Here is a 20,497-nt window from a genome sequence, read left to right as displayed (position 1 = left end):
AATCCACAGCACTAAGCACGACAACACCAGGACACTCATTCAGTCCTCACACCACCAACAATCTGGAGCAGTGCAGCTGTACAACTGGGTCAGCGCCACATTCTTCTATGTGTTAAGCCAACCCATGATAATCATTGTAAAGTAGTGGACATCCTGTCTGTAGACTTCTGTATCCAACTAATGTCAATATTAACAACCCATTTTGTTTAAATGACTAGTGCCCTAGTAACACCTCCATGGACACAAGCAGGTGGTGTAAAGAGACATAGTGCACATAATATACTAATATATATGTATAACATTTCAGTCCCAATGACCCATGGAGGGGCAAGATTTGACCACTGATGAAAGTGCAGCCACAGATTAGGATTGTCCAGGTCCTGCCTTTTAACACACGGCCAAAATTGGAAATCCAATACAGACTACGAGGGATATTTGAATGGATAAATCCAGTTAAGAACCTTGATCCCGCCGCGAAGTCAGCACACAATGGTACAGCCAAGACTTTATCAAGAAGACGTGACTCCAGTGACGTACAAGCCAGCAGAATCAAAGTAAAAGCACAGCTCGGACCACCCATGAGCAACAAGGACTCACCTCTGCGATAAGCCCTTAAAACATTCTAGTCACAAGGACATAGCTGGAGGCTAAGGCTGTCTCCATGGTCAAACCTCCTTACACACTGCAATAAGCCAAAGTGAAACCCAGTGAACCTCTCACAGACGTAATGAGCGTAAAGAGGGAGACAGCCACATCAATGATAGGTGAAGATGTGATCCATAAATCTACATATACATAATACACTCAGATGAACTCTCGGACATCTGCAGTGAGGGCTCGAGATAAATGTCTAGTCAAAATATTTCTGAGCACAGGGGTTAAGACAATGTTTTAGACTGACCAATATATACATGAATAACAATAAGAACAAGATCTGATTTGCTTGACCCAAGGAAAGGACAAAAGGAATTAAATAAATGTGTATTAAGTGACCATCATGCTAATTAATGCACTGGAAAAGCAGGGATGAATCAAAGTACTTGTGTATCTACAAATCTCGCAATTTTGTAGATACACAACATGTTTGGTCTACTCCAGAGTACAGCTTCTAGGTACATCTTCCATTTCTTGTCATCTCTGCGGCGCCGTAATTCAAAGTCATTGTCGCATCTCAGAAAATCCCAAACAGAATAATGCTGTGATTAATTTTTCATGCACGCTGCTTTACTTTCTAAGCAGGGGTTCCCTCAGCTCACTTCACTAGATCAAATATTTAGAAAAAAAGAAAAACAAGAGTAGAGGGGCTTCTCTATTTTTAGGTGGCAGATGCGGCGACGCAGCAGAATGACAGTCAAAGTGTGAGAGAACACTCTGTCAGCCTCAATAATATATGGAATAACAATGGAGAAAAGATGTCAAACAAATGCGCAATGTTCTTCTCACGCAACTTTCTCCTGTATCATTATTCCAATAGGGCAAAAGATAAGGAATCCAGAACCTGACCAAAATCAGATACAATCTCATCCAGAACTATAAAAGAAAGAATTAATTGAGAGAATGAATTAGCAAACATGTGCCCTGAAAGTGAGTAAGAGCTTATGATGGTAGAATTCTGTCCACAACGTCTTCCACACAACAGTCTTCTGAAGGAGATGTAGTGCACCATCTACTTATGTCAAACCCAGCACTTTTTATTACTGAGGTGTTTCCTCTGGGATTCCCGCTCGCTTCTACTTCACGTGCAACTTTCTGCACGGGGTCACCGATCCTCCCCCTACGCATGACCATTTTCTGCTGATTTTGACGCAGGCCCCAATACTTCGGGGTCGAGAGCTGACGGTGAAAATCCCACATATCTTCTGCTGAAGTGGACAAGAACGTATTCGATCGAGGCGGAGGGAGGCGGAGGGAGGCAGAAGGAGGCGAGCGTTGCAAGGGAAATACATCCAAAAAGGCCAAGTCATAAAAAATGAAGTGTAAGTTGGCGACGGAGGCATAAGCCCGGGGCAGTGATGCATGCAAGGTCAGTCAGCAGCTTGTTCATCTGTTCGAACATGTGACTGGGGCCCCTAATCCATCACTGTCGACTTCACAAAGGTTTAAAGTCAGAGTGTGGGGAATATGGAGTCCCACAGAGTCGTGAAGGTTGTTCACATTAAAAATACCGGAAGGCGTGGGCTTACCTGCCTTCATCACTGAGGGGGGCGACTCTTGTGAATGAAGGCGCCGCGCAAAGCAATTTCTCCTCGGTGTCAGTCAAGGCGGGTGTGGGATGCTACGTGGCATTATTTATAAGACAGTAGGAAATCCTTCTTCCTTTTCTCTTCAGGTTCACTCCTCACCGTGACAGGCAAATGAAAGGCACGCTGCTCTCTTCAGTCAAAGCAATGTGTTAATAATTCTTCAGGTTATTCTGTGTTTGTCATGCATTTTTCAGATTTTGCATCTAACCATTTGATAGAACACAGCTATTGATCGTTGCGAGTTCACTGGTCGAGACTTTCCAAAGCAATGAAAGACTCATTATATTGAAGGCTGAAAGAAATCATTTGACCCTAATTCATTCTACTTACCGTTCCTCTAAGTGAATGCCAGTCAACAGTAATGTGCGAGATCTCGCTCGACGTTTCAAACAGGCATTCAATTTCTAACCAACTCCCCACAGCTATTCTTGAGTCAAATTAATCATCGGAGGTAACTGGGTTCAGACATTTCAGAATAAAAGCTCTGATGCTGAGCAAATACCCCCAATGGGAGAGAAATACACAGTATATTACAGTATATATGGGCAGGTTAAACCACTCTCCTCAATGACTGAATAGCAATTAGAAAATGTGTTATTCTCTTTCAACATTTGCAACTTATGCCATTAATTCAAAGTAATTTGCCCTGTTATTCCTTACCTAACCATTCCCTGTGCAGAGATTCTGGACTCAAATCAAGCACTGAAGGTGGAGTTTATACTTTTCAGAATAAAAGTCCCCAGCCTGTGCAATGATAAGTGTTATTCTATAGAGAAAGCATGGACAGTTTTAGTGTTTAGCTATTGCAAGAACTTCATAGCTTCTTTATAAATATTTGGTGGAATAGGACCTGTGGTAAATAGTTATCATATTTTACAGTCATGGCACAGTTGTTAAAAAAGTAGAAAACAAAAAGTTAAAAAGTTTTAAAAAGGAATCCCTCAGTCTGTTAATGTTGTCAAAAGTCTAAAAAATATAAAATCTGATACTAGGCAATACTAAAACATTAATACTGATTTGAGCATGTATCGACACTAAAACAACAAAAAGACTTGAGCTTTATTAGAACTAGTTTAGTATCAAATATTTAAATAAACAAAGCATTATTATTTTGTGGAATAAGAAGAAATAGAACAAGAAACACATTTTTCTGACCGTTTAACCATGAATCTAATTTCATGTCATTTACATTTTTTGGGGGGGAAAAAATAACTATTTCGCAATTTAGACAAGCTTTGGCCCTGGTTTACGGAATGGTTGCTAGGTAACAGTTACGGAATAACCACATCTGCAGCTCATGTCCAACCAGGAAGTAAAATGACTAATGAGGGAAAACTAGGAAAAGGCTTTAGTAAATACTTCACTAATGTTGACTACGTTTTAGTGAAATCCGTTTTCCAATCCGTCATATGCATTTTAAGTATCAAGAACAACAAGCTTCCAACTGCTTTGTTAGTCTTTGATTAGCTTAAGCTGCAGCATTTTAGCGTGTGGCAGCTGATAGTGGCAATGAATGAGAATCTTTGTGAATGTACATGGACGTTATAAAGCTGCCTCCCTCAATAGGGAGTGTGGCATTTAGGACAAGATGGGAACACCTGCAGCTTTTCAGCATCTCCTATTGACTGGAATTGGACAGCAATATGGTGCAGGGGCCATGCCAAGAATCTGTGAAAGGCAGGCAGCGAGCGGCCCCAATTCACTGCAGAAACGAGTACACTTGGAAATGGTTTTGTGAGCTCGCTGACACGTGCTGTGGTTTGTAGTAAGGGTACGCACGCCATCAAACAAGTTAAGAAACGGTGATTATTCTAGTGAGAAAGGGAGAGGAATGCTAAATTCTCCTCCATGTGACCTGTCCAAGCACTACGGGTGGAAATGTGATTTTACTTAAAGCTGGCACGTGACTTGTGTTCTTTTTATAAGGCATACATTTTGTGCAATAGTGTTAATTTTTTTATCTAGACGGCCTCTCTTATCCAGCTGTTCTTTTCAGTGCAGATCATAACCCTGACATTTTCCAAGGTCTGGTTGGTTATGTGGCTTATTTGGGGTTTTCCTGTTCTATTTGTTCCACTTTTATTCTTCTTATTTGACTGTTGAAGGTTTCCTGTCCAATTATGCTGAAGCCTGTAAGATTTATCCATCATATCTCACTCATGAAAATAACATTTTATTGTTTAACACAAGTTGTTACTTATAGATGAATGTGTGTTTTCATCTAATATGTGATAAGACAAACGACTGCTTGTTCTGTAATAGTGCATCTATTGAAAGCCTGTGACAACAAAGGCCATATTGGATTGTGCTGTATCACTGCGATAAGCCCTGACCAATTACATGATTGGCTAAGATTATGCGATGTTTATTAAGCATATAGTGTTCCTTTGCTTTGTTTACAGTGGGTTTCAGGTAAAAGAAGGATTGGCTGACTGCAGCAAAGGAGCCTCCCACACAGAGACAGTAGCACAGGGCTTGGCCTGTCACTGGTGGGGTACAATCCTCTGCAGTGTCTACAACACAAACAGATGTTCAAATAGCGCCGCACGCTCAAGAGGAAAACAAAGCCTTCAACACACACTTAGCCCTACGCTCCACATGACAACCCCCCGAGCTTCTGTAGACCTCACCACCCCCACTGCAGGTGCACCGTGGCTCACAGCATTCAGCCTCTCTGGTCTACGCCGGCAGATAGGCCCCACAAAAAGGAAAAGAGAAACAAAGGAAATTGTGACAGTGAACAACATATTGAGAGCTTGAGGTTTAAAGAAGTAAATTATCTTTCCATTGAGCCACAAAACCCTTAAACCAATTTCACAATTGGTTTAAGATAAATGCACCGATGAATACTTGGATCCTTTTAAATATGAGGTACCCCCGTTCATAGAAAAGGGCGAACATAGGTACCAGGGAATATATGTACGAATCCCATGTACGTGTTAGCATGTGTCCATATGTGTTAGCATGCGTGCATTAGCGGCCCCACAGGCGGAGGTCAGACTCATCCCCCTTTCTGGACTGCTGTCCCTGCAGGATGCTCCACACAGATGGGTTTGCTATGAGTCGCCAGCACAGTGGGGCAACAGCTGAAGGTCAGGAGGGGGCACATGCCAGTTTTAACTAAGTATATGTAAACAGGACACAGTGTATTACCATGCAGCAATAGAAAAAGCCTTAAGCTCCTTTCAATTGTACTCTTTGCTTTACTGGAGGCAATTTGGTGTTGGGGAAAAGGTCAGGAAAGGAAAAAAAACAAAGCTGTGGTCAAAAACTTACTGTGGCCTTTTTCAGCACTGGCCTTTTGCTGCAACGTGATGTAATCAAGTGACATTAAAGTCTAAGATCAAGGTCTAACCATGGGCAATATTGACAAGAAAGAATATCTCAATATAGTTTTGAGTATCCTGTTAACAACAGTCGGACAATATTATGTCAAACAGAAATGTGTTCAAACATGTCTCTGAACGTATTAGTTCAGGTTTATTTATTAGACACATTTGAAATGTCTGTAAAATGAATCACAAAAGTGCAGAGATATGACCTTATGTCATATGTAATCATCTCTTTTTGAAGCATTTTTTACAATGACTATTTGCATATCCTCAAAACAACATTCACGATATTATCTAAATTCCGATTAAATTGCCAACCTCTACTAACCAAGATAAATTAAAAAGGTAGAAAAATGATCAAGTGAGGAATTACAAATCATCCATCCATAGCCTTGAAAACAGAATAGACCGATCCGACCAATCAGATGGCCTAATTTGTCTGCCCAGTAACAGAGCTTGAGGAACTGTTTTTAAGAAAAGCTTCGACAACATTGCTTAAGAAGAGCTATAATTGAAAAACAGCATATAAGTGATTAAACCCTGTAAAAGCCGGCATAAATAAGAAACATTAATGTAGATGGTAGATTGGTTTTATGCAAATGCGTCTAAAGCTGTTCCCAAGAGGCCCTTCCTCCCTCGGTCTCAAACCTGAAGTGCAAAGGTCACGGAGAACAATAACCAGCCGAACACTGAGACGGCATGGACATTTATTCATCAACCAACCAACCAAGCATCATTGGAAAAAAACCTTGAGAATATTTCATCACAAAGAGTGACTTGGAGGGTTGTGTGGGTGAAACACCGAGCATCACAGAAACACAGTCTGAATAATATGAGCGCGCTGTACCTGCCTGTGCTGGAATCCAATGACAGGACGTACAGTACCACGCTAAGGGCGGGTCCTTCTCATAAGTCCGGATAAATGTCTGACCATTATTGACAAACTCTCATTTCCTGACTGGATAAGACTGGCAAACGGACGCCGTGTTTGTCTCCAACTCTGATTAGCCTAATTGAAGATGACACACAGAGACAGTGGGCAGCTGAGAGCAAGAACAACCAAAGAAGAAGAACCAAAGACCCTTGTTTTATAATGGTAGCGATAAATCACCAAAGAAATCTCTGGGTTTCGCCTGCTGCATGCATCAGCAGTGTCAGTGCTGACTCTCCTCACGCTTCACTCCGTCTTTCACCCGTGTAACGTTTGAAATATAAATAAATACGAAGAGAAGAACCACAGGATTTTAATGTAATGTCATCTGAGCAAATTATGCACTGTGATTGGTCGCTTGCTATAAAAATGTGTATTGTATCCGATGTCAGAGGCTGTCCCCGGCTCAACACTGCTTATCTACAATCTAAAATGTTAAGCGCTGAATAGTTGAGAACCCAATCCCTAAATCAGGGCCAATAAACCTGCCTCACATCTATTTTCAGACTTTATTTCACTTTAGGCCAGAGCTACAAAGAGCCAGGGATCAAGGTGGGTTTAGTGGACCAAAGTGCTCTGAAGAACAAAGGGAAAATGTCATTATTTCCCACATACAGTTAAAAAGACAAAGTGTTCCTGCTTTCACAGAAGGCTCTTGTGGCATTTCCCCAGGAACCTTCCCACATTGTCAAAACAAGCAAAGCCACAACACTGAAAAATAACCACTAGTCATTGGCAAACAAGGTTAAGCAATGACTCCTGCTGCATGCGTGTTACAGTTAGAGCTGCTGCATTTGAAGGGAAAATTGACTCCCACGCTTTCATACTTTATACATTTATGCTATACTGAATGATTTAAGAGCCCGGCGGAGGGACAGCGGCGGCGTAAAGCCAAATGAATTCATAACACTGTAAAACACAATTATGCGAGTCAAATTAACTGTGAAAACCAGCCAGTTTCCTTTACTACAAATTAAAATATATAAGTTTGTTTAGTGGCTCAAAAGAACCTCTTCTGAACGGAGCTTGGGCTAGTTTGCTCCAGACCAGAGTGTTGTCATGGAACTAGAAGGAAAAGGCTTGACACTCGATACCATAATCATCATCATTTAGTCATTTTCAGCACAAATAATAGTACTTCCTTTAATATTACCATGTGATCTTACACTAGTTCTGATATAGACGACCGTTCTAAAACCATTCAGGAATTGTCCAACTTGCATTATCGACACCTGCTCAAATCAGTATCAAAAAGTGTTTAAAAGTGTCTAAAATTTCAATTTACTATATACTATACTATAACTATTTTGATACAGAGAAAAAGGCTTCGATACAACGTGAAAAACTGCTCTTTTTGACAATAGACTCTACTTTTGAATACATAATATTAGTTCTTTCTTCATCTTACCAGGTGGTCTCACACTAGTTCTGATAAAGCTCAAGATCATTTTAAAACTCTTCAGGAAAGGGCCACATTTTGTTCAATTAAATTATTTTCAGTTCAAATGAGTATAGTTTCAATACTAGTTTTAGAGTACCGTATTTGCCGCACTATAAGGCGCACCGGATTATAAGGCGCACTGTCAATGAATGGTCTATTTTTGATAATTTCTCATATATAAGGCATATATAAGCAAAACAAAACGTGTACCACACAAAATCACTTCTAGGTCAGTAGCACAACCAGAATTAATCCATATATGAGGATTATAAAGCGCACTGTCGTTTTTTTAGAAAATTAAAAGGCGCCTTGTAGTGCGGAAAATACAGTATGTGATTTTCAATAGTGGTTTTGATTCTAGATTTGGTATAATTCAATTGGACAAGAGTTTGCATGAGAGTTTTCCCCCCAGCACAATATTGTCCGCACAGACTGTCAGCCACTGCTGCTGTGTGAGCGTGAGCAAGGGCGACTGGGTCATTCCTGACTAAATAGGGACTGGGGCATTTCAGGGACTTAGTTCTTAGTACTGTTATGTATAAAAAATGCCTCAACTTTTATTGTTTTATATGAACCAAACAGGCTTGAGTTGTAGACATTTGGTAATTTGGTTCATTTCAGTGTGTCTGATCTTCCTGCTATTGGTGAGACTCACTGTTTGGGTTTAAGGTCAGATTGGTGGGAGGGGAAGAGTCTATAATATGATTCTATAAGTGTGCCAGTGTGTGAGGGAGCAGGAGCGTACCGTCCTGCTGAAATGTGATCTGTCAGGCTGAGGGGGCAGAAAAGACATCTCTGGGGAGCCGTGCGTGTGTGCAATCTGCATTTGCTTTGGCTGCCACTGAGCAAAACAGGACACAGTGTTTAATGAGAGAGACTTGCGGTGGCAAACAACAGAGGTGCCCACAGCTTTCCAATGCCGCTGCTGATTTATAGAAAGATCTTTGCTTAATATGCATAAGCTTGAGATAGACACTGAGTTTGCCAAATAAAAAAAGCTGAAAATGGTTTTAGTTTAAAGGGATTCAGTACAATTGTGAGTTTTTACCAATTAAAATCCCTGAGCAGCACTATACTGTTCACTGTGAGGTAGGACAATGCCTCTCAGTGCCATATTCTAGTACTTTGAGCTGTTCTGGCAGTTTTTTGGACCCTCAAGACTTAGCTTACTGTATATCACTATCACGTGCAGTTTTTCTTTTGTTTTTTTTACCCTTTCACTAGTGGTACAGTGAGCAACTGTTCTTTCTAAATCCGTCCAGGGGGAGCGCGCCTAAGCGACTCTGCAGACACCACCCCTTCCCACCGACTCAGTAAATAAACAGTCTCCTCTGCAAGGCCGCTGTGTCAACGCAGAGGCAACGTGGCGTCAGCAGTCAGAACATTTTACATTTTACACACGAGCGTCTCGCGAATGAACGATTAATAATGCAAGAGCCGGTATGTTACTACAGTAAAGACCAGTAAATGCACAGAGAGGGAAGAACGAGAGAGTGTGTCAGGACAAATCAATTAACCTTATCCTCATGTAAACGGGTGAGGCGTGTGTAGCGTGGGCGATCAAACGGAACAAGGGTAGAAGCTTCATGCTGACGCCAGGTCTTATGCAGTCTGTGTAGTAACAGCTCATGAAACAGCCTTTACAAGCTCACGTACTGTATCTGTCCATTGACAAAAACCCATGATGATGTGGTGATTGTATAAATTGATTTGTATAAAACAGTGGTTCATTGACTGTTTGTTGCCTTCAGAAAGTGCATATTTCTATCAACACAAACAGTACAATGTGTTCTTTTTCATAGTTTTTACTCTCTCAAAATGCTGTATCCAGGCAGTAAATGGTCAGACACATCTTGCCAACAAATAAACAAAGCAACCAACAATTAACCAACAATTAAAATACAGGAGGAAGTACACAACCGCCACACGTCAAGAAGCCAGCAGCTGTCATTCTACACTTGTTAATCAAACGCCACTCAAAGCGCGACACACTCCGACATTCATAACCGTGGGCTGGATCACACTGTTCACAAACCTTGAGGCTTAACAACCAGCCACAATCGCACAAAATGGAGAGCGGTTTCACCATAGTAACGTTCAGAAAGCTGCTGTTGTAAATCTGTCACAGCAGCGGAGAGGCCAGGGACGTGAGGAAGACGGGGAAGTGGGTACAGAAGGAGACTATTTGTACCACTTTTTGTGTTTTTCCCGACTGCTTTATGTACTTTCTATTCAAGCAAGTAAAGTATTTGAAAGCGGTAGAGGCTGCGCCAACACTTTACTCTAGTGACATGGGGCCAGTGCGGGGAACTACGGGCTCAAAAAGGGAATGCGCACATACAAAGATAACATCCCGACACAAAATTCTACACACGGTAACGCACAGACACACAATCTGGCTCCAAGGGCACCCAAAGCACCCCTGAGTGGACACCGCAATGTCCTACAACTCCTGCAGCTCCTCTCTTTTTGGGCCACTGCAAATTGAGATTTATTAATGGGACGGGGAGTAGAAAAGGCACCCCCAAGGTAGAAAAAAGGGGGAAGACTTGTAAATGTATGTGGCCTATATTTGCAACATTCCAAATTGGATGTGCCTGACTGGTTTCATGAATGTGTCAAGGGCAGTTTTCCACAGAAATAAGAACGTTTAAATATCATTACTTTGGGTTTTTACCTTTAAATTATTAGCTAAATTATAAGCCAAATGCACTGCAAACACTGAGCAGAATGTCAAGCAGATCTAGTCAAAACACCTGTATAATTTGAGATATTCGTATCTCAAATGCAAATGGAACAAGATTGCCTGTAAAAGTGCTATTGTTGAATGTAAGAGCACGTCTGTTTTGTCAAATGGAGGGACACACTGTTCCTGAAAACAGACACGGTCACAGTGCCATGTTCTTCATCTGTCCCTAACCTTCTTGACTCATGACTTATTGTGCCTGTTTTTTGTACTGAGTCTGGTTATTGTGTCTCCGTCCACAGCTCCACACTTTGCAGCAGCGGCTCCCTGCGATGCAGTAAACGGATCAATACAGGGTCTTGAGGGCAGCCGAGCAGCCGGGGAGAGCGTTCAATAGCAAATAGGTCTATAGCCTGAGCAGCGCGGCGGTGGTGACTGGCGCCTGTCAGTAACGGGATAATAATGGGCCACTTTTCAATGTCTGAGCAACCTGACATGACACTTGACATGACACTTGGCCATCTGATGACCCTGAGTCAAATCATGGGCTCAGTGTGACAAAAAACATAATGCACCATCTGAATAATGGCTCATTCTCAAGCTAAAATAGTGCACTGAGCACATAAGATGAGATAAGCCTTTATTTGTCCACACAATGGGAAAATTTTGGTGTTGCAACTCAAGTAGGTATAGAAGTAGAAGAACAGATAACTTATAGGAAGCTTTAAACAAAAAAAAACACTCTGAATAGAAAAACTCTTATAATATTATTCCTAGTTTAAAATGTGTTAAAGACTGTGGCACATGCCAGTGTTTCTCAAACAATTGTACCTATCAAAATATTAGTTTATAATCTATATATGGTGACCTGGGGCCATCCTGTTTTGTAGTTGTAGTTGTTTTGTAGGATTTTTAGGGGGGAATTGTACATGTTTTTTGCTTCTTCTTTTCTACTTTGAGATGTGTTGCAAAATAGCAATATTCTTCTTCTCTAAATTAAAGTTATTTATGTCTTAGTTTCATTTCAAAAACATCTTAATTATCATTCAAACGTTGCATTGCGTCCCGATTTCCTGAGACTGCATCGTACATAGTTGATGTAACGCTTAATGACACCACATCAATAATGAACATACTGTAATATTGCAGGGCCAAATACAGGTCAGTGGGACAGCCTGAGTTCATGAGGGACTGGAGCAGATTGAGGCTGCCCCATGCCCCAGTAACCCCCACATCAAAGTCCAAGGACCATTCCTTCAATTACAGTCACCTCGCTGAGTTATGGTGGCAATGGCGGGTTATGCACAGCGTGTCTGGCCAATAACGCTTAACAACATTGAAGCTGCAGCATAAGCTAAATCAGAAAACAGTCTGCACTTGGTCTTACTGTTCTATATGAGTTGTTGGAGGTATTTCTTCTACACAAGGTAGTCTCCTGCACGTATACTTCTGCAGTAGTACTAGAACATTAATCATCTCCAACCTAGTTCTGCTCCATCCATGCTGTTCGCTCTCAGGTGACTCTTCCCTGGCTTGACATCACAGTCCCTGTATTTACCTCGGTGCAGAGCAGAGGTTGCGTGCCGCTGAGATTATATCAGAAGGGGCAGAACGCAGTGGGATGATTGTGTTCTTCACCGCTGAAGGTTTTAGGTGCTCACATGCGTACACCGGCGCACATGTCTCCTACACTGTTCACATGTAGCAGTGGATTATTTAAAAGGTGGTGTATGCAGAGTATGGATGACATCATAATCTATAATGTCCTATTTTTTTTTTTTAAACATCAGTCAGTCATCAGAAAAACATAACATAATCCAGCCCATCCCAGTCCTAATCCTCGTGAAAATGAAGTGCAGATCACAGTTTTACATAACACCATATGTGTGAAACAATAAAGAGAAAAGGGAAAAACATCTTATCAAGGTTCAATTCATTTAGTGATTGATTCGTGGTTAAAGGTTCAGCACAAAAATCTGCGCATATGAATTTGTTTTGTCACCACATGATTGCTTTTGTGCTCTAACCTAATTCAAACCATTTTGTAAATGTCACTCACAGCCAAGGCAATAAAAAGGACTACACAGTGTAAGTGATTTCCTCTCTGGCTCAATGCCTAGTGCTATCACTTAGATTATCTTACCCAGGTAGAGGGATGCGTTCTCCTTCTTCACGTTGTCGTCCAGGTACGTGGGCCCCAGCGTGTAGATGGGCGTTGACCCCATGCCCACTAGAATCTGTGCGCAGATGAACAGGGTCACGTACAGGTTGTGCTCGTTGCCCTCCTGATCGCGAGGACAAGAGGACACGTCCAGCGGGTCTCTTACGCTGCCGTTCCCGGTCAAACACAGGCCCTCGTGGCCCGCAGACGAGTTTATCTCCTGGATCTGGTATGGAGGGGAGATGAAGTGTGGCAGGGAGAACAGCGCTGCCCCTATGGCAATGACCATACCACCCACAGCTAACCAGCGTGGACGCTGCCCTCTGCCCCCAAAATAGGAGATGAAGACAACCACCACCAGGCTGCCGATGTCGAAGCAGCTGACCAGCAGGCCGGACTCGGAGCTGCGCAGGCTGTAGCGCTTCTCGATGGTGGTGATGACACTGCTGAGGTAGCCCGACACCATGAGCGACTGGATGAAGGTTAGATAGCACATGCAGAACAGGAAGCAGCGGGAGTCTCTGAGAATGACCCGCACATACTTCCTGGCTGGGATTCGGATCAGGTTGGTGAGAGAGAAGCCCAGTTTTTTACCCCCCGAACCTCTGTGTCCCTCCACGGGCAGAGAGCTGCTGAGGCCCACCATGCTGGAGGCGGATGGGGAGAAGTCTGTCCTGGAGGAGGGAGTCTCTGCTTGGCTAGAGTCTGGTGTTTTGATCTGGAGCTGGCTGCTCTGGTCCACATGAGTCACCACCAGTCGTGGCTCCTCTGCCTTTTTGTCCTGTTCACAAGGTCCATTTAGAATGGGCAAACTTTTGGATTTGAAGCTGTTCTCGGGGTCCACATACTGGTCCTCGAGCTCTCCAATCTCCAGAGAATCCGACAGGTCACTTGCAGTGTCTTCCTGGTCCATGGTGCAGCTGGGGACGGCTCTTCCTCACTGTGAGGACAACTCAATGCCACGCGAGGACACAGTGTAGCCACAGAAGCAGAAACTGTGCCCTGCCAATCAAACCGCTCTCCACCCCTTTGGTTATGTGCATCTTCTGGTCATGTCTGACAACAGCTGATCTAACAGCACAACATCAGCTCAACACAGCCTCCGCTCGACACTGGAACCTCAACTCTGGAGTCCTAAGCATCACTAGAATCTTATCTCAGGGGCAAATTTGTTTCTCCGACTTATTTAATTTTTCAATCATGACACTAGTTCAACATGTTACAGCCTAAATGCCTTATGTTATGTTATGTTATGTTATATTATGTTATGTTATGGCTCTATGTTGGAAAGCAGCCTGGAGGTGTTTTGATTCCTTTGTCCTAAAGCTTTGCAGCATCCTATAAGAAAAAAAAACATACAAAAACATAGAAGACATTAAGTTAACTAACAATTATAACATGTTTATTTAGATATAGACATGTATATTACGAATGGCAAATGACATATATTAACTTCTGTTATATTAAATAACCATGTTTATTATTACCATAACGTCTATCAAATGAAATGATAAAGTCACAGTCTATAATATATAATAACTCCATGCCTAGTACATCAGATTACACGGGTGTCATAGTGTCGCTGTGGTTTAGGCAAATAAACCAGCTTTTTGTCCAACAGGAGAACAAAAGAGCACGCCGTTCACAAACGTGTCTGACTTTGACAGCAAGAGTAACAACGTGTGGAGATGAAACAATCGCGTGTAAAAGCTTCGTGACAAAAAGGCTGACAGGTTTGTATAAAGTGACAGTTTAGAGTAATAAAGGGAGATGAGAGAGTCTTACCAGGACTGGGGGAGGTAGCCTGTTGTTGTCTCCGCCGCGGACGCTCGCTCAATGAACCCGTTTGATGCGTTGACGCTGCTGCTGCCGCTGCTGCGTTCAAGGGCCGTGGGAAAATACATCGATCAGACTTTAAACGCAGAAGTGGGGGGTGAACTTGCGCTGCTACTGACCGCACATGTGACGGTATCAAGCACGAGCATATTCAATTCAATTATTTTTTGTTAACGCCCGATTTACAATGACGTTTTGTTCAGATGACTCTAACTGAATCTTTTTCTACAATGTAACGCTCAAAATCACAACAGTAGTTGCGTCCCTCTGTATGTTCAGAGGGAATTGGCTGTGTCCCATCGTCCCCTGACCTCAGCCAAATGCCCCAAGCTCCCCTGTCCTTGTCTTAGACGAGGGGTGTCCAAACTTTTATCACCGAGGGCCGCATTTTGACATTTATAGGAGCAGCAGAGAGCCACAAACGACCCAAAAATGGGGTAAACCATTCGAAATTTAGCATTTGACATAACAGCCTCGAACCGCGGTGAAGTTAGTTTCACGTTGGACGTTGGACATTCGCCTCCGCAACTAGAGCTGGAGCTTCCTCTGGGTGTGCCCCGCCTGCAGGAGCTCGGCGCTGAAGTGCCGCTTGGTCCGCCAGTTAGGGACCGTCTCTAAAGTACCGTTTGTTTAAAAATGTTATTTATATATTTTTTAAAACAAACAACAACATTGAACATGAATCCTAGTTGCTAATCCTAGATGCCATATTCCTTTTGGGCAAAAAATGTAACCCTTTGTAGATTTTTAAGAAATATTTTTCGTCAAAAAACAAGGATTCTTTTCAATAGCTCCTAAATCAGCTAACCTAGAAAGTAAACGCTAAGTGTTTATTGTAGTAGTGGTCTCCAGGTATCACGCACACTTTTGCAAATTAACCCTTTGTACATTTTTAAGGAATATTTTTTCTTTAAAAATCTAAGATTATTCACAATAGCTTCTTAGTCAGATAACCTAAAAAGTCAACGCTAAGTTGTTTGTAGTAATTTGAGTTTCCAAGTTTGTAGCTCGACAAACCAAGTGCCACGGGCGCTCCCTTCCCTCCGCGGGTGGGCCGGAGACATTGAACCCACCGCCCATCCCCGGAGAGAGGTAAGGCGAGTTGGGTACCCACAGGTGGCGCGGCATTGGGGCGGCCCGGGCCAGGGGGCCTCAGGGGCCGTGCCGGGGGTTGTTCCAAGTGGCGGGATGGGCCCTATGGGTCTGGGCCCCGCACAGGCCTTTGGAACGTGCAGAGGCTGAAGGACTGGCGCAGAGGCTGAGCGCGGCCGTCGCCCTTCAAACCGCACGTCCTGCTGCGTGGGGGGAGCAGGGTCCCATCCCCAGAAGCAAGAGGGCGGGCGGGGGGGCCAGTCAGACTGACACACACACCCTCTGGAGGCTCCAGCTCCACACTGGGAGTCACCCACCCCCACACAACCAGACTAAAGCAGGACTCAGGCTGGACTCAGACCCCTCATGCTGGGGCCCAGCTCAGGCACACACACCCTCTGGAGCCTTCAGGGTTATTTTTTTTTAAGAAAAAATAAATAATAAATCTATAGCTCCGGCTCTACCCCTCCTTGAACCGACACCTTAACGTGGTGGAGGGGTTTGAGCGCGCGAATAATCCCAGGAGCTATGTTGTCGGGGGCTTCAAGCTCCTGGTAGGGTCTCCCAAAGCAAACAGGTCTTATGTGACGGGTCAGACAAAGAGCAGTTCAGAAGCCTATTATGAAGCACAAAACAATAAGGCCAGTTACGTCGCCGGATTGGCGTCACCGGGGCCCCATCCTGGAGCCAGGCCTGGGGTGGATGCTCGACGACGAGCGCCTGGTGGCCAGGTCTTTTCCCACGGGGTCCGGCTGGGCACAGCCCGAAAGAGCGACGTGGGGCCGCCCTCCCATGGGCCCACCACCCGCAGGAGGATCCATAAGGGGCCGGTGCAGAGTGATCTGGGCGGCAGTCGACGGCAGGGGCCTCGACAACCAGATCTCCGGACACAGAGACTAACTCTGGGGACATGGAATGTCACCTCGCTGGGGGGGGAAAGAGCCTGAGCTTGTGCGGGATGTTGAGCGGTATTGTTGTTTTTTAAAAATATATATAAATATGTTTGATATTTTTTAAGATAACACATTTTTAAACACACCGTACTTTAGAGACGGTCCCTAACTGGCGCACTAAGCGGCACTTCAGAGCGTAGCTCCCAGCGCCGAGGTGCAGCAGGCGGGGCACACCCAGAGGAAGCTCCCGCTCTTGTTGAGGAGACGAATGTCCAACGTCCCCGCGGTCAGCCTCGACTCCTTTAATAAGAATTGGAACGTTAATATTAGGTTGGTATAACATAGAGATGTTTGAATTGTTTTTATTTTACAGTAAAAAGTTCCACTTTTTGTTATCTGAGCTAATTTAGCAGGGAGCCAGAGGGCCAACAGAAATTGGTCAGAGGGCCGCAGTTGGCCCCCGGGCCACAGTTTGGACACCCCTGGTTAGACCCTCCTTCTCGGCCAGGAAACACCACCAAACCTCTTTAGGCTCAGTTCAGTTTAACGTTAGGTCATGCATTTATTTCATGCGCAAAAAAGTTGTCTAGTTTAAGTTTCAGTTTCTTACGTTAAACTTTTGTTAAGAAGAAATAGTAATATTTTTGTTAAATGTTTTCATGTTTACTCAACTTTTGTCCCAATATTAAAATAAATAATAATATTAAAATAATAATAAAAATATTGTAATGATTAATGTTATGGTTATGGTTGTGACAATGTGACGTGACAAATGTCATAGAAATAAAGGCACATTGAACAAACAGAATAGGAAAATCCTGCAAACCAAAACGCCTCACACGGTGCGTTGTTTTTCACGCTCGCGCATTGGGATTTGTAGTTCTCTATGCGGGACCTTCTTCACATCTGCAGTAAAAGACATTCATATCTGCCATGTATTAAACGTTTAAAGCACAATTAGGCCTTTTCATTCATATTTTTGGACCTCGTTGACCATAATGCACGGTCCATATGGTCTACGTTACGCCATACGTCATCGGGACAGCTGGGACCTACCATTGATCTGACCCAGCAGACAAGGGAGCTGCGGGTCAGTGCTCTGGTCATTACTCATTCAGTGCTCAGGTCAGTGCTCTGGTCAGTGCTCAGGTCAGTGCTCAGGTCATTGCTCAGGTCAGTGCTCTGGTCAGTGCTTAGGTCAATGCTCAAGTCGGTATTCTGGTCATTGCACAGGTCAGTGCTCTGGTCATTACTCATTACTCTAGTCAGTGCTCTGGTCAGGGCTCAGGTCAGTACTCTGGTCAGTGCTTAGGTCAGTGCTCAAGTCAGTGCTCTGATCAGTGCTCAGGTCAGTGCTCTGCTCAGTGCTCAGGTCAGTGATCTGCTCAGTGCTCTGGTCAGTGCTCAGGTCAGTGCTCTGATCAGTGCTCTGGTCAGTGCTCAGGTCAGTGCTCTGATCAGTGCTCATGTCAGTGCTCTGCTCAGTGCTCAGGTCAGTGATCTGATCAGTGCTCATGTCAGTGCTCTGATCAGTGCTCATGCCAGTGCTCTGCTCAGTGCTCAGGTCAGTGATCTGCTCAGTGCTCATGTCACTGCTCTGCTCAGTGCTCAGGTCAGTGATCTGCTCAGTGCTCAGGTCAGTGCTCTGGTCAGCGCTCAGGTCATTGCTCAGGTCAGTGATCTGCTCAGTGCTCAGGTCAGTGCTCTGCTCAGTGCTCAGGTCATTGCGCAGGTCAGTGCTCTGATCAGTGCTCTGGTCAGTGCTCAGGTCAGTGCTCTGATCAGTGCTCATGTCAGTGCTCTGCTCAGGTCAGTGATCTGCTCAGTGCTCATGTCACTGCTCTGCTCAGTGCTCAGGTCAGTGATCTGCTCAGTGCTCAGGTCAGTGCTCTGGTCAGCGCTCAGGTCATTGCTCAGGTCAGTGATCTGCTCAGTGCTCAGGTCAGTGCTCTGCTCAGTGCTCAGGTCATTGCGCAGGTCAGTGCTCTGATCAGTGCTCTGGTCAGTGCTCAGGTCAGTGCTCTGATCAGTGCTCATGTCAGTGCTCTGCTCAGTGCTCAGGTCAGTGATCTGCTCAGTGCTCATGTCACTGCTCTGCTCAGTGCTCAGGTCAGTGATCTGCTCAGTGCTCAGGTCAGTGCTCTGGTCAGTGCTCAGGTCATTGCTCAGGTCAGTGATCTGCTCAGTGCTCAGGTCAGTGCTCTGCTCAGTGCTCAGGTCATTGCGCAGGTCAGTGCTCAGTTCAGTGCTCTGGTCAGGCAGGTGTGACTGGAGAAGTGAAGCAGCCACGTGTAGGTGAAGGACTTGAGGTAAACTGTAGACTTTGGAGCCAAATTTGGTGTGAGTGGGACAAACCTGCTTAATAATAATAATGATCTTATTTATACTGATGTAGAAAAGAGCTCGGTTTGTTCTGCACATGTTCAGTGGAATTTGTCTGGGACCAGTAACGTCCCCTGTGTTTTAGAATGATGTGTATTTGATTTAGGCTTCTACTATTAGACAATACTATTGGCCATGTCAAACTGGTGCTGAGACACAAGCAGCATTAAATTAAAGCCTTAAATCTCTCTGTATTGAGTATCGAGCACATTCAATGACTGGAACTGACTTAAATAAGTGTGAGTTCAGGATTTAGGAAAATAAGCTTGTAACCCACCAAATCAAATGTGGTGGAATCTGAAGGCAGCGTCCAAAAAAACAATGTAAATGAAATGTACTCTAATACGTCTGCTAATCTCAACTCAAACCTGCCCTGACAAACCTTTTATTTATGTGTTAAAATTGTATTTGAGGGGGACAGGATTTACTGTAATACTACATGTAAAGAATGGTGCCATCAGTGTGATTTCCCCTGCAGATTACATCCTATTAGTAAACTATCTGTAGCTCTATTGAATAAGATGTATCTCTTTGACTGTTCGGCCCTGTCATGTGGATGGACGACTTTTCTCCAAGATTATTCATTCATCTCCAGGACAAATTGCCTGATCAATCCCGAGCTTTCTCCGTTTATTCAAAGTCTTTCTGTTTGTCTAAGTTTTCCTGAATGTCACCGTTTCGCTGTAACATGAACTGTGCAAAGGTATTTTCACAGCAGCTTCTAGTGTTACAGACACTCTATCTCTGGGATACAGCGGCCTCTGTCCTAATGCAGTCCAGCGGTTTGTGGCGTGAGGTGGAAAGTAACAATGGTCAAAGGGTCAAAGGGTCAAAGGGTCAAAGGGTCGAAGGGTTTTGTCACTGCAGGGCTCCTTGTGTCACCTCCAGCTCTCCTAACAACATGCAAGTGCCCGATCGATAGCGCAAACTGACATAAATAGAATACATGAAGAGATCAACGCTTTGGGGAGATGACGTCGGGGTTGAAGGTGGGACTCGAATTCATAAAATGTGTCTAGGAAATATATTGGCCAGTGAATTTACTCAACTGAAGATTAATTGTTTGAGGACATCCCGACGTTTAGACATTTCTTGTGTCATTTTGATGTAATTCCTGACCTGTCAGAGTCATGAAACTTCTTCTGTTTATAGTCCAGTTATAAGATTATTCCATTATTCAATCAGTTAACAATTATTTCATTAATCAATTAGTTGCGATAAATTGATGTGCTTGTTTCAGCCCTATTTGAGGGATTAAATCATGAATTAGAGCTCCTTCCAAATGGTTTATAATGGAATGTGTGTGAGTTTATCCATTCACCTCTCAGTACAGTGTTAATCTAATCAGTATAACTGAGGCTTTGTTTATGTTTGTATATGCACAGTATTATAATGTAACCTGTAAATCTTCAAGCAATAAAAGCGAAATTCAGAAGCAACAAAATGTAAATTCAAGAAAGTATAGGTTCAGGGATTTGAGAAGTCCATACATTATCTTTC

The 20,497-nt window shown here is 43.6% G+C and overlaps 1 protein-coding gene across 1 annotated transcript in view; it reads right to left on the bottom strand.

Annotated features, from left to right (window-relative positions):
* slco5a1 (solute carrier organic anion transporter family member 5A1) overlaps positions 1-13,981 on the bottom strand; it is a 34,177-nt gene extending 20,196 nt beyond the window's left edge. The window contains exon 1 of the mRNA XM_072450760.1: positions 12,777-13,981. Within this exon, the coding sequence (XP_072306861.1) occupies positions 12,777-13,707 (931 nt within the window). The 5' untranslated portion in view covers positions 13,708-13,981. The remainder of the gene's footprint in view (positions 1-12,776) is intronic.
* Positions 13,982-20,497: the final 6,516 nt, after the last annotated feature.

The sequence above is a fragment of the Eucyclogobius newberryi genome, unplaced genomic scaffold, assembly GCF_026437365.1.
Source record: "Eucyclogobius newberryi isolate DKJ021-1_F unplaced genomic scaffold, fEucNew1.0.hap1 SCAF_18, whole genome shotgun sequence".
Taxonomy (NCBI): Eukaryota; Metazoa; Chordata; class Actinopteri; order Gobiiformes; family Gobiidae; genus Eucyclogobius; species Eucyclogobius newberryi.
This window is presented reverse-complemented; position numbering and strand designations above follow the sequence as displayed.